Raw genomic sequence first — 15,561 nt, 5'->3', positions numbered from 1 at the left:
GAAGGAAATTTAGGCATCCAGCAGCAACAACACAATACAATAAGAAACAGATTCAAACATAAATTAAAACAGAAGAATAGAGAAAAAGAAGAAGAAAAGAGAAAAAAAAAATATATATATATATATATATATATATATATATATATAAGGCTATACAAAAACGTACTATACAAGGTAAGATACATATCTGTAAACAGAGCAGTGCAGTTGTTGCTGATGTTCATTAAATAATTAACAGAGCAAAGTGCAGTGTGCAATGACATTGATTATGAAAGTGACTGATGTGACATAGAAATATAATATAAATATGCATCTGTAACAAATATAGTTCTAAAAGGAGATTGTGAATATGTGAATACCCAATCATGAGTAAAGTGTACTTGAACGTAAGTGAGGTTGGGGAAGTGTTAATGTAAATAATTAAGTGGTGGAGTAATAATGTCCATGTGGTGTGACTGAGTTAAACTCAGTCAGTAGCAGCATCCCGTCCCCGATGGGAGGAGTTAAAGAGTCTGATGGCTCTTGGGATGAAGGATTTTCTGAGTCTGTCTGTTGTGCAGCTCTGTGACAGCAGTCTGCCACTGAACACACTCCTCTGCTTCATGATGGTGGTGTGAAGTGGGTGACTATCATTGTTCATGATAGAAAGCAGTTTATCCAAAGTCCTTCTCTCAGTTATTGTAACCAGAGAGTCCAGCTCCACTCCAGCCACTGCCCCGGCCCTCCTGACCAGCTTGTCCAGCCGTGATGCATCTCTCCTCTTCATGTTGCCTCCCCAGCACACCACAGCGTAGAAGAGAATGCTGGCCACGATTGATTGGTAGAACATCTGCAGAAGCTTCTTACAGATGTTAGTACTGTGGTCAGCTTGTGTTACAGGTATGGGATGCGTTCAGGAGCATCATGGCTCCCATCAAAACTTGTTTTACTTCTGAGTACTCTAAAATATATCCATGTCTGGTAAAAGAAAAAAAAAAAAAAATATATATATGTATTCATTTTTGCAAATTTGAATGTCTGCACAAAATTTATTGGATATTTTAAACTTTTTTTTTAGAAATAAAAAACTGAAAAGTGGAGCGTGCAATATTATTCAACCTCTTTATTTCAGTGCAGCAGCAAACTCACTCCAGAAGTTGTGAGGATCTCTGAATGATCCAATGTTGATCTAAATGACTGATGATGATGATAAATAGAATCCACCTGTGTGTGGTCAAGTCTCTGTATAAATGCACCTGCTCTGTGATCAGTCTCAGAGTTCTGTTTAAAGCTATGCAGAGAGCATCATGAAGACCAGGGAACACACCAGGCAGGTCCGAGATACTGTTGTGGAGAAGTTTGAAGCCGGATTTGGATGTTTAAAGATTTCCCAAGCTTTAAACATCTAAAGAAGCCTGAAATGTGGCAAAAGTTTGAAAAGTTCAAGGGGGCAACTATAACTTTAATTATCTTAAAATCACAAAATAAAAGAATAAAAAAAAACATTAAATGAGAAGGGTGCCCAAACATTTGACTAATATTGTTAATTGGTAGATTTCCCAGCTATGAGGTCTAAAAATGGTATGGGTTGGATTTTTATAGTATATGTTTAGATTTTAAAGGAAATGGAGAAATAAAATGGTTCCTCTTTAGATCAAAACATTTCTTTTTTTATTTTTAGTGCTCTCACAGAATAACGAAAACACATTTTCAACACATTCATCCCCAGTTACATACAGTACAGGCCAAAAGTTTGCACACACCTTCTCTTTTTCAATGTGTTTTCTTTATTTTCGTGACTATTTACATTGTAGATTCTCACTGAAGCATCAAAACTATGAATGAACACATGTGGAGTTTTATGTACTTAACAAAAAAAGAGCTGAACCTCCACAGTCACCGGACCTGAACCCAATCCAGATGGTTTGGGGTGAGCTGGAGCACAGAGTGAAGAAGGCAAAGGAGCAACAAGTGCTAATAAACACCTCTGGGAACTCCTTCCTTCAAGACTGTTGGAAAACTTTTCTTCATTTCAGGTGGCCACCTCTTGAAGCTCATTGAGAGAATGATGCCAAGAGTGTGCAAACCAGCAGTAATCAGAGCAAAGAGTGGATCTTTTGAAGAAACTAGAATATCACCTTTTTTGTGTTCATTCATAGTTTTGATGCTTCAGTGAGAATCTACAATGTAAATAGTCATGAAAATAAAGAAAACGCATTGAAAAAGAGAAGGTGTGTCCAAACTTTTGGCCTGTACTGCCCTTACAGAGGATCCGACGTGAACATCGGGCCCTGCAGGACTGAAGGATGTTTACAGAGGCGACTCTCATGATCTGCTACGAGGAGGTGTAGAATACGTGTGAACATGGGAGTATGCTGATGATGAGAAACTGCAGAGATGAGGTAGTTCCTGTTTTCTGATCTAATGAACAGCGCTTAAAACAGCAGTGTGTCATTATTTCATATCCTGCCGTGGAGAATGGAGCTAAAGCCTCTGTTTATCCTGCTGATCTGTGGAAATCTATACTTCACATTCTGTGGTGAGTAGACTTTTAATACATAAGTCAATGGGAGAAAGTTGGGCCTTCAGTTGCTTAGAAGTTACCTTCAGTTTCATTGGGGTCCTCTAAGATCTCACAGACTATTACACACCTTTTGCTCTTGGTGGACACTCTGGGTGTGGACTGGTGGTTCAAACGTTGACTCCAAACCCTTGAGAGATGGATTCATTACCTAATTTAGCCTGAAAAGCAAAAAACAAGCACTTTTTGAGCTCTTTAGCAATTTCATTTGTTCGTGGCATCTTTATATCTGTTATGAAGACCAGACTTATTAGATCCTTATTTTTTTATATATCTATTGATTTTTTTAAAACGCTGCCTCTACTTTCACCTTCTGCTTCACCAAATTATCTGGTTTAAATCCTTTTTTAAATATCTAAATACTGATTTTAGTGCTGTTAATATGGTAAGGATTCCTGGAAGGATCCTCCATTGAGAGAGTCACAGAATATACAGTAAATTCCTTGAAATATGGCTATATGATAAAATTTGTTTTAAACTCTCTACAGGAAATTCTTAAACTCACTGGTGTCACTCAGTCTTTTTTAACTTTTAACATCATTTTTAACTTATGTTTCATATTTTATATCTTGTCTTAGTTCTTATTTCCTTTTTATTCTTTCCTTAATTTATTTTTTATTTATTTTTTTAAATAATTTGGTACTATTGCTTTTTATCTTATTTTGATTTAGATTTTATTATTATTACTTTTATTATTTGTGTTATTTTAATATTTTCAATTCATTTACTTATTTGGATTTTTTTGTATTATGTAAAAGTTAGTTTTAGCTTAATTTTAAAAAAAAGTTGTTTTATTTTTGTTTCCTTTTGATCTTTATTTCTCATCAAATAAACCAAATTTTATTCTTATTATTTCTTTTTATTCTAATTCTATTTTTATTTTTAATCTATTTTTATCTTTTATTTACTGTAATTTTTAAAATGATTAAATTCATTTATTATTTTATTTGTCATGTAAATCCCTGTTTTTGTAAATGCTTGGCTACATTGAAAATGAGGATTGCACTCAATTAACTTCGGAGTCAAGCTAAAGGTTGATTGATTGATTTTCCACTCACAGATTTGTAATATTTTTCTCTCATTTGATTGATTTGGTTCTTTTAAGATTTGCATGAAATTCTGATTTAGTTTTAGGTCAGATATACGCAGTCTGGAGGCTTTACAAACCTTTATAAGACCTGTGTAGATCTAAACAGAAACGCTGGGTGGAGTTTCTGTACCTTCTGTGCGGCTGTGTGGGTTTCCTCTGATATAATTAACATTTCTATTTTAACCTCAGGTTAGCTAATGCTCTGCCACAGACACCCATTAATGCATCATCTCAAACTTACAACGTTTAATTTGCTTTAATTGCACTGTTGTTGTTTCTATTAACAGTTTTATTATGTTTATTGTATGAAGTCTATTGATCTCTCATTTTTTACTTATATACTTAATAATCAGCCAACTATAGAAGACGGCCTCTCACTTAAGATGGCCCACCTATCACTAGGGGGTGGTTCACAGCCCACCACTTACGAAACCATGTTCTAAATTGGCCTGGCGGTTGTTTGAGTATGTGTGAATGTGAGTGTGTATGCCTAGTTATGGGCTGCCACTCTGGTTTGGTTCAGTGTGGTTGTTTCCGGTTAAGAGTATGCTGTGCATGAATGGCTGCTGCTTCAGAAAGGTGCAATATGAGTATAATTACGTAATAATAATAATAACAACGATAATAATAATACTAACAGTCCTCCACTATGTCTATGTCTACCTTTCTTCCTGATAGAAGTTCTTCATGTGTGCCAGACAGAGCAAAACAGGGCCACCCTGAGATGTGGAAAACTATCTACAGGTAAAGTCACATGGAGCCGAGACATCGATGGAAAGAACGAGAGCATCCTCACCACTCATAATGGAGAAATAACCAGACACATGTCTGACCCGGACAGGCGTTACAGATCAGGAGCAGATATAGTGCTGATTATCCTCAGAGTCTCACAATCAGACGCTGGTAGATACTACTGTAATGGAACTACAGTGAAGCTCAAAGTCTTACCAACTATTCGTAAGTATGGAAACTTCATTAAATTTAATTTAACAATCATGTCAGAAGCTTGTATGGACAAACTAAGATTTAATATTAATAATATACATATAATTGATCTTTTTTACATTCTAAATAGGTCCTAACCCTCCAAAAGCAATGAACTCAGGTAAGAATGAAGTATATGTTGAGTTGAGTTAAATATACTCTATTGTGTTAAACACTCACATGGCAAAAGTCATGGATCATCAGTATGGAAATTGATCATGAATTGTTACCTTAGGGGATGGTTTTTGAACACTCAACACTGTATAAAATATAAGGGGTTATCTTCTGAGTGAAGCTGAGCACTGTCCATTGTGCTTATCTGGATTTACAGTGTGTTAACCCATTAAGAATTATTGGTAAAATGTAAAATAATGAATAATTATACTTTATTTTGTAGTAGATTCTCAAAGTAAATCTACCCAAAGTTCATCCACATCCAGAACAACGGAAAGCTCTAAATGTAAAGACAAATATAACACTAACTCAAAAATGATCTGCATATGTGTGAACTAAATGCAAAATTAAGCTATGATATTTTTTGTTAAACTAAAAATATATAAGCATTAATTTTGACAACACCCGGTTGCTGAGTATAATATGGGACCTGTTTCGAGCTGCAGCTCCGGTTGTTAAGTATAAAATGAGAACTGCATGTGCCAACATCTTGGTTGCTGAGTACAATATTTCAGCTGTTTTCTGATAAATGCGACGTAATCACGCTTCTTTCCCCTCTCTCTCTCTACATGCAGGTGGTGAGACTGGGGTGGAGACAGGGCTGATGTTTGGTGGGGTTGGTCTGGCTGCTCTGGTGTTTCTCCTGGCTACAGTAGCTGCTGGCAGTGTGGTTCTCCTTCGAGTCTGGCAGGCAGGCTGAGCAGCAGGGAGACATAAAGTCCAGCTCAGTCCTTCAGAGTAGATACAGACTGTTAAAACCCAGAGACTCGTTTATTGTAGGAGAGAAATGGTAAAACACGTACTGGCTGTTTAAAATGCTACAAGCATCAGACTGAACAAATATGTAAGCTTAAAAATTCTATTTTAATTGCTGGAATTAATTTATTAAGTATTTTGTTGTTTGATGTATGAAATAGGATTTTGGTTAGCTGAATAATTGGGTTGTCACATCCTTGCCATGTTTCCCTGTCATTTACCTCCTTGGCTCGTGTTCCCAGTGTTCTGGCTTTTGGTTTGTAGTTTGTTTGTTCATTTATTGTTAAAGAAATGTACTTGCATTTGCATCCGCCCTGACATGGGTATTTGTTTTCAGTTTTAGTATACCGCATAAAATGGGAATGTATTGAGTGTTAATTAATTGTCAGTGATTGATATATTATTATATACATTTGCCTTCAATTGAGGATATGGAGGTCAGGAGGAAAGATGAGCTTTGATGAGCTTTTTATTGGCTGGTTAATACCACCACAATGTGTCAGAGCAGACAAGTAGCCTAGCCAAACCCAACCTAGAACAACCAACCCTAGCAAAACCAAGTCTGGCACTGTAACAAGAACAAATATTTTTTTTGTATTTATTTTACCTAAATCTTATCGGATTAAGATTTGTTCCTTTTGGTTCTAAACAAATGAAATGAAGTATTCTTTGGAAGTACCTGCTGTGCTTTTTTTTAATTCTGCAGCCTTCCCTGCGATTAATTAAAATATTCTTTTCACATAAATAAATGAAAATGTGGTGAATCTTTACATTTTTTTTATATTGCACTTTCAAATTTTTCGTATGGAAGTCAATTCCTGACATCTAAAAAAAAAAACGTACATATTTTGCGATACTATGTCATTATTTTCAGATACTAAATCCTTATTTTGAGATGTTATCTAACTATTTTAAGATTTAAAGTCATTATTTTTTAATAAGCCTTGCTTAATTAGTATGTAAAAATAACGACAGAGTATGTTAAAATAATGAGACACCAATTTACTTAATAATGCAACAGGCCACCCAACTCTTGGTACAAGCAGATATCCAATAGGAATTCTAAGGACAACCAAGTTATTCACATCCTTTGTTTTAATTTCTTTGTATTTTTTCTTACCTATAAAACTGTAAGTCCAAATAAAATACAAATGTATTTTTTTATCATAAGTTCAAAAGAGAAATACACATAAAAAGATCATTATCTCTATTATGTAGTATGAACTGATTTAAACCATGTAAATGTGTAAAGATACAAATGAACCTTTAAGTAATTAATTTGAAGCTAACATAGGACTGTAGTGCAGTAAGTTGCCTGTATGTTATATAATGTTCTTATATTAAAATTTACCTGAGCTTCAGTGCGGCTCATCTATTAAACTTTAAAAAAATCTAATTGTTAAGGGGCGCAGACTGAAACTCAATTATTGTTTTTTCTTACATTTTTTTCATGTACTTTAAAGTAAATATAATTATCAGTCAAGTCACAATATAATTATCAGTCAAGTCACACCAATACACTTCCATTGTTTCTCCAATTTAAGACCGTACCATTTACGATTCACATTGTCAATGAAAAACAGTTATCTCCATTTTTGTGGATTTTTAGATTACTATATAATTTCAACAAACCCACTGTCCTTTATACTGTGTTAAACTTTATTGATAAATAGACCAATAGAATCCCTCTACAATTACCTGAAATAAAAGAAATGTTTACATTGACTTCCATTAAAAGTGAAGAAGGTTTTTTCTCTCTCCTGTAAAGTTGGTGTTTTGGAGATACATGTTTCTCTTTGGACAGAAAGGTTATTCACTCAATAGATTACCATAATCACCATGACATCACATGTGTACCAGGAATCCATCATAGAGGGAACTATCACCAACAGAGACCCCACCCATACAGTACCAGTCAAAAGTTTGGACACACCTTCTTGTTTGTATATTAATATTAAAGACATGAAAACAATTAAGGGACACGGAATATGGAATTTCGTAGTAAACAGTAACATCCCAAACAGTTAATTGGGATGAGCTGGAGCTTCACAGCGTGAAAGAAAAGCAGCACCTATTGTTCAGCACCTCCAGGAACTCCTTCCTTCAAGACGCTGAGAAAACTATTCCAGGTGACTCTCCTTCATGAAGACAGTGAGCAGATCTGTCCTCAAAGATAAATGTGATACTTAGAAGAATCTAAAGTAGAAAACATAATCTGGTTTGTTTAACACTTTTTAATGTTTACCAAATAATTCAGCATGTGTTCCTGTATAGCTTTAATATAGTCTTCAATATTAAATTTACAATGTAAAAAAAAAAGAAAACACAATGAATAAGAAAAAGAGGTGTGCCCAAACTTTTGAATGGTACTGCATATCCCATAGGAAATGGCAAAAGTCATGGGACACACTGACATTTGGTGTGTCAAAGGATTAAGGTATTAGTTTGAGTTGTGTGGTTAAACTGGAGTGTGTCGCCATCCTGTGGCTGCAGCTAGAATTTCTCATGCAGGATTTGAACTAAAACTAGGGGTAAACTGATGTGGGAATTCTGGGCCAATATCTGATATTACACATGTATGCATCTGCTGATGCCAGGGCCGATATACACAGTTATAATTTACAGAGACACCCTGGTATAACAATATAACCACTATAACTTTAAAATTAATAAAAAGAAATTTCAAAATCAATTAATTTTAAAGAATGTGGCCACTTGTATTAATGTGGGAAGCGTTTCTTGGTCCTTTTTTCCAGGATACAATAAATAAATCAGCAAGTATCGAAATAAAAATACTGGCCATATACAAAATTACTAGTGCATTTAAAAAAAAATAGAACATCATTGAGAAGTAGAAGTTTTTATTTTAGTAATTCAGTTGAAAATGTGAAATATAATATACAGATGTATTACACACAGAGTGATCTATTTCTTTTATTGTTGATGATTAAGGCTTATAGCCAATGAAAATCCAAAAATCAGTGTCTCAGAAAATTAGAATATTATATAAGACCAATTGATACTTTTGGAAGTGGCCAGTGTGCCAAGTCCTGCTGGAAAATGAAATCCTCATCTCCATAAAAGTTGTCAGTGGCAGAGGGAAGCATGAAGTGCTGTAAGATTTTGTGGGAAAACAAAACTGCACTGACTTTAGACTTGATAATAAAACACAGTGGATCAACACCAGCAGATGATCAGCATGTCTCTCCAAACCATCACTGATCATCAGTACATTTTACATTTCATTTGTAAATCAAGGGAGCAGAGTCTGGAGGAAGAGTGGAGAGACACACAGTACAAACTGCTCGAGGTCTAGTGTGAAGTTTCCACCAATCAGTGATGGTTTGGAGAGACATGTCATCTGCTGGTGTTGATCCACTGTGTTTTATTATCAAGTATAAAGTCAGTGTAGTGTTTTCCCAGGACTTGGCACACTGCCCACACTGCCAAAAGTATCAAGTGGTCTTATTATATTGTTATAATTTTTTTTGAGATACTGATTTTTGGGTTTTTATTGGCTGTAAGTCATAATCCTCCACTATAAAATTGTAAATACTTTAAATAGATCACTCTGTGTTAAATACATCTATATAATGAGTTTCACATTTTGAAAATAATTACTGAAATAAAGTACCTTTTCAATGATATTCTAATTGAAGATGCATTGTATGCAAAGAATTCTCAATAAAGTATTAATAATTCACTTTTAATTTATGGTCAAATTGATTTGTCCAATTACTTTTGAGCTGCTGAAAAAAGGAGTCTTTGGAGAAAAATGGCTGCAATTTCTAAACGCTATACAGGATTTTTTTCTTCAAACTCTTGAATTGAACCTAAACGTCTGCACTTTAACTGCATCTGATTCATTTTAAATCCAGTGTAGTGGCATGCAGAGCCCGAAACACTAAGACATGAAGATAAAAGTACATTTTTAATAAGTGTGACTAGAGTAAACATCATAATTAGAGACTTCATCTGTGTAATGTCTGAAAATTCTTTATTTATAGACATCACTCAGTATTATACAAATTCTGAACATTTAGCACTAAAGCTTTGCCAGCGTTCCCCCTAAAGGGGGAGAAATGAGAACTGCATATGAAGCTACACAAGCGAAGCCTGTTCCGAGGTCCAGGCGATACATGTACATTATGACATGCGGCACAACAGAAGGATACTGACTTCTCCACATGGATGATTTACGCTTACAGACATCTTTAAAAGTGAGTCTTTTAAAAGTTGCCAGTGCTTAACGGAATACCCGAAGCTACCCGAAAAACAAAAAACAAAAAAAAAAACAAAGCATGTTGGGAACATTAACACTTGAAGGAACTGTCCGTACACAAATGTCCCAGGTACACTGTGATCAACTCTTCTTCTTTCAGATTCTTGTGGTAATCCATTAAGGCCAGTGGCGACAGCAACATCAATCAACGGTTTTAACAGCAGTTAAAATTGGCAAACAGTCGTTCATCAATAGGTTCACATGTAGGTCAAGTATCGGAGTAAAAATACTGACGTAAAACTGGCTCCTACCCTTTGGGTGGTTAGTTGTACTAACTAGCCTTGCAGTGAGACAACGTAGACCTTGCATTTTTTACCGTCAGTCCAGCAGCTGGGAAACTTCACCTGCGTTTTATATAAAACATACAGTAGATTCACATGGCTTTTATTCAAGCGTTCCCCCTTATTCATGCAGTGTTAAACAAACTTTGCTGAATTATATTAAATCTAAATTTTTAATAAGCTTAACCGTAAACGTCTCGCTTAAATAAAAAATAAAATAAAATAAAAAGATTGGATCAGATGTGCTACTCGCAGCCTAAAATGACCAGAGGTGCTACTTGCAGGCTTTGTTCCTGCAGGTCAAGCATTAATTATGTATCTCTTTGTTTTAAGCAGATAATGAGACTACTAAGAACTAAGAACTACTGATGAGGCTTCTTAGTTAATTGAACGGGTATCGTCAGCCCAGACATAAGCACCCACGTTAAAAAGAGGCGGCATTATTTGACGGAGAGATTTAAAAGCATTTAAAATCATATGACTTATTTTTTATTCAAACTTACCCAGCTGGATTGTCAATTCTGGATTGAACAGTGTTCTAAAATGTGGTTATCACTGACTCTTGTATTGGTTGAACCACTCTATGAGTAGGAGGACAACTGGACAATTTTGTAAAACTGAAAATAAATGAAAAAACTAAAAAAGAAGCTGACCTCCGATCAGCTTCTAGACGGAGAGGTTTCATACAGCAGCAGGTTGTTTTTCCCCTTCCCTCATGAGTACCTGCCTCTATCTTCCTCCTTCAGGACCTGCTCCATCAGAGCTCTGTGCTGCCCTGAAACTCTCCCCACCAAACCCTCCATGCAGTCTTCGTCTTCCCGTCCCTCCCCCTGCTCCATCTTTACCTGGCCCGGCCCCTCGCACAAGTAATCTCCATACTCAAACCCCGCCTCATCCTGCTCCGGCTCTGCCTCGTTGCCGTCGGCAATCGCTTCGACGTCATCGTGGTGTTGCCCGGCCATGGCTGCTTTGGCGGCGAGGCGCTGGCACCGCGCCTGGTGCTTGAGGTAGCTGTCCCTCCAGACAATCTTCTTGCCGCAGATCACGCACTCGTATGGACGCAGGCCGCCGTGGGTCTTCACGTGCTTGGTCAGGTGGTGCTTCATCTTAAAGCTCTTGGCGCATACGGGGCAGGCGAAAGGTCGCAGGTTCAGGTGCTGCATTTTCACGTGGCGGTCTCGCATGCTCTTCAGGGTGAAGGCCTTGCCGCAGTGGCAGAAGTGCACTTTGCCCATGTAGGGCGCCCCGGCCAGAGACGGGGGAGAGGAGGAGGAGGGGATGGGAGAGGAGGAAGGAGGGAGGGAGGAAGAGTGCGTCGGGGAGGAAAGCGCTCCGGAGGTCCAGCCCAACTCTGAAGGCCCCAACACGAACTCGCCTCCGCCACCGCCGCCGCCAGGAGACACCGGTAGCAAAGGCCTTTGAGATACTTGTCCGGTGCCCTCCTCGATCTCGTCGTACGTCTCTCCCTCGAAGCCTGCCTCCGCAAAACGACCAAAGTCCATCTCCTCTTCCACATCGTCCTCGTCGCCGTCCTTTGCTCTGGAGTGATCCTCCAGCAACCTGCCGCCTCCAGGCTGAGTGTACGGACCTGCCGACCACTCGGACGCAGGCTGCCACTGTGGGCGCGAGGAGGGCCCCGGAAGAGACGGAGGGGCGCTTTCCGACGCGGCGAGCTCTCCCTGCGGGTCGCTGGCGTGAGCCTGAGCTGACAGAAACCCTTCCTCTTGCTCTCTGTCTCTCTCTGCATTTTCTCTCCCTCCCTCTCTCTCTCCCTCCTCTTTGAGAGTTGTCCCTGAGCCACAGCCTCCTGAGTGAGAGAGAAGAGCAGAGAAGAGACGGTCAAACACAAAAAACAAGACACACAGACATACGGTGCAGAACATTGTCAGAGAATGTGGGATGCTCCCTCTTAAAGATCAGGGGGCAGCTTTTGCTTGCTGCTGCTGCTGCTTTTGCGAGAGCGAGAGAGCAGCTAAACAGCAGTGATGCAGACGCTCCACTCACCAGCGCCACGCTCCTCCAACTCCACCTTCACTCTCTCCTCCTCCAACTCCTCCCCCACACCTTCATCCGCCTCCATCCACCTCTCCCCACGTCTTCTTTCTTCCTCCTCCTCCTCCCTCATCCCTCGCTCCCTGCTGTCCTGCACCCCTCGGAGGCGGGCGCGGACTCTGTGCCTGTCGCTTGCAGCGATGCTGCCGCTGGTCATCCAGAGGCTCTCAGGGCTGCAAGGCTGTTGTCCTTCACCAGTAGGGCTGCAGTTGGATGGAGGAGTTTCTGGTCTGTTTTGGGAGGGGAGAGAGAGCCTGGATCTGACCCATCTGCCCTGTTGGTGCTGCTGGAGCTGCTGTGGCCTCCTCCAGGTGGCCAGCGGTGGCAGCGTGCCGTGGTCCCCCGTCAGGTGTTTCCTTTCCATGCCAGGGCCATGGTCCCCCTGATTCCGCTCACGCTCCTCCGGGTCCGTCAGGCAACAGTCCGAGCTGCTGGGAGACTGGTGCCTGGAGGAGCTGGCCTCCCCCGGGCTGACCTGCGTCAGAGGTCGTGACCTCTTTAGGATGTCCGTGCACTTATCCACGATGTGCCACATCTGCAGGAAGCTGGCCACCGTGACGTAGTTGACGATGTCGTCGCGCACGATGCTCAGCTGACCAGTGTAGGCAGAGTTTAGGACACTTTCAAAGGCTAGGGGGTCCATGACCGACGGCAGAGACACTGTGGTGACGTTCTTTAGCAGCACCTGAAGAAAGTACAAATGAATACAAAAGTACTATTTTATGCATTGCAAAAGATTAAAATCACTTCAGCTTACTCAATTCAGTGGATCTAGAAATTCAAACCATTTCAAGATGTTTCAAGAAGTACCTGGTCATGGAAATAAGGAGAGGAAGCAGCCAACACACAGCGATGCGCCCTAAACACCTGGCCCTGGACCTGGATGGACAAATCGCACAGCCGGCCCTCCTCTCGCTGCCGGTTCAGGTTGTCCAGCACCGATGCTCGCACGTTGGGAAAACACACCTGGACCACTGAGCCGGTGGGAGTCCCACCACCACTCAACACCTTATCCATCGCACCTGGAAGGAAAATGGAACAGGTGCAGCTGCAAACATTAAATATAAGCCATTAACCAAAAAAGAAGTCATCAAATTATGTTTTTAGAAATAGCTCTTACTGTGGAACCCGTGACCACCTCACACTCCCAAAAATTGGTGTTTTAATACTGCTGATTGTGTTGCTTATAGCATCACCAGAACATCCTCAGTGCTTAAAACCTCCATCACTTGTTGTTGGCAGATCATGAAGGGCCTGATGTCTTCAAATACATCTAAAACATCAGCTAAACATCTCTGTATTATACCTTGCTGCCCTTCTGTAGAGTAATTACCGATAGATAGATAGATAGATAGATAGATAGATAGATAGATAGATAGATAGATACTGTATCTCCATTTCTTATTTAAAAAACATTAATGATGATTAAATTCCATATTTATTACACAAATACATAAATATAATACATTTGTTGGACATGTTCTATTAATATTAAGTGTACAATATGTATACAAATGTATACAAATCATTCTGGAGATTTTCTATCAGTCCAATTAGGATGAATAGATCAAAACCCTTATAAACCAAAGCTGGACCCCTAAAGACCAAAGATGAGAGCTCCAGAACCAATCTGGGCCCCTATAGACCAAAGATGTGCCCTTCAAAACTGATTTGGACCCCTATAAACCAATGCTGGACCCCTATAGACCAAAACTGAGCCTTCCATAACTGACTTGGAACCCTATACACCAAAATGGAACCCTTATACACCAAAGCTGAGCCCTCCAGAACCAATTTGGACCCCTATAGACCAAAGCTTAGCCATCCAGAACCTATTTGGACCCATCTAAACCAAGGCTGGTCCCCTATAGACCAAAGCTGAACCCCTATAAACCAAAGCTGAGCCCACCAGACCCCTGACCCCTATAGACCAATTATGAACCTTTTCAGACCAATGACGGACCCACCAGGACCAGACCTGAACCCCTATAGACCAAAGCTGAGCCCTCCAGAACCGATTTAAACCCATATAAATCAAATCTCTACCCTTATAGACCAAAGCTGAGCCCTCCAGAACCGATTTAAACCCATATAAATCAAAGCTGGACCCATATACACCCATAATTAGACCCTTATAGACCAAAACTGAGCCCTCCAGGACCAAATATGGATCCCTATAGAACACAGCTGAACCTCTATAAACCAAAGGTAGCTAGTTAACGTGCTAACCAAACTAGCTAGCTAGCTAACCAGCTAACTAACGTTAGCATACAGTGTTGACAGCTGTCAGCGAAGCTCCCAGGAACTAAAAGAGGGATTCTTTAACCAGAGCAGGTAACTATGAATCTAAGTAAACATTAGAGGTCATACTATAATACAATACATCAGATTAAAACACGATTTAATGCGATTTTATTTCGCTAAACAGTTAGCTTAGCAAGTTAGCTAGCATGATTAGCTGACACGACCCTTCAGCCCACCATATTTTGTTTATACGGCATCTTTACCATCTAAATAATCTATAATAATCACAAGAAACGACCTCTAAAGTATACACTGACTCGGATTAAACAGATATGCTCTTTTGGCCTGGCTTCCCAAACGAATTATCCGTTCCACCTTAAATAGTGCAGCAATCACAGTCTGGCGCCTGAGCTGCCAGACTGTGATTGCTGCACTATTTAAGGTGGAACGGATAATTCCAAACACAACCTCTAAAGAAAGGGGAAAAACAAGACTTACCCCACAGAAAACACAGGGAATGGTTTACCAGCAGCAGTTAGAGCTTCTAAACTATCGTTTTAATCCGTGTTAAAGCCGTTTTTTCATTAAAACCAGACCATAAACCTGTTCCATCTGTGTCCAACCTGACCTGCGAAGATCTCTTCTTCTCCTCGGTGTCAGTATGGTGATTCACACCTAGTGTTTAGTGTAAAACACCGCCCTCTATCTGTACAACCAGCCTGCTTCCACAAAACAATATAATAATAATATTTCAAATTTTAAACAGAATGATTATTTTTTAAATTATAATTTAAAATAACATGGTGTCTTTGAATTATGTTGTAAAATAAATATTACATTTCTATTGAACATCAGATAAAAAATAAAAAATACAATTAATACAAAATATGTTTTTTTTTTTATTGCAGATCTAAATTGTCAGGCTCAACATTTCAATCTCATTGCATAAAACGATTTAGAAATAAAAAAAAATAACAATAATACTGCATAATCTTAAAATAGTATAATGTGACAAATACCATAATGAATTATGGCTACTGTTAGCTAATTTTTAACACCGCTACACTCCACTCTGTGACACTCCACCCCGTCACACTCAGCTCTGTCACACTCCACCCTGTCATACTTCACCCTGTCA

The 15,561-nt window shown here is 39.1% G+C and overlaps 1 protein-coding gene across 2 annotated transcripts; it reads right to left on the bottom strand.

The window, feature by feature from the left end:
* Nucleotides 1-9,544: 9,544 nt before the first annotated feature.
* Nucleotides 9,545-15,092, bottom strand: zbtb22a (zinc finger and BTB domain containing 22a). 2 transcript variants are annotated; one of them, XM_049475260.1, is made up of 5 exons: nt 14,922-15,092; nt 13,300-13,391; nt 12,990-13,201; nt 12,132-12,864; nt 9,545-11,934 (listed from the first exon to the last, which is right to left on the bottom strand). In XM_049475260.1, exons 3-5 carry the CDS (start codon nt 13,194-13,196, stop codon nt 10,841-10,843), a joined length of 2,034 nt encoding a protein of 677 aa, XP_049331217.1. In that variant the 5' UTR covers nt 13,197-13,201; nt 13,300-13,391; nt 14,922-15,092; the 3' UTR covers nt 9,545-10,840. The 2 variants fall into 2 exon arrangements, with proteins under 2 accessions (XP_049331217.1, XP_022541268.2); XM_022685547.2 differs by lacking the exon at nt 13,300-13,391.
* Nucleotides 15,093-15,561: the final 469 nt, after the last annotated feature.

The sequence above is a fragment of the Astyanax mexicanus genome, chromosome 2 (assembly GCF_023375975.1).
Source record: "Astyanax mexicanus isolate ESR-SI-001 chromosome 2, AstMex3_surface, whole genome shotgun sequence".
NCBI classification, from domain to species: Eukaryota; Metazoa; Chordata; class Actinopteri; order Characiformes; family Acestrorhamphidae; genus Astyanax; species Astyanax mexicanus.
Note: the sequence above shows the minus strand (reverse complement) of the source record. Positions and strands in the feature narration are given on the sequence as shown.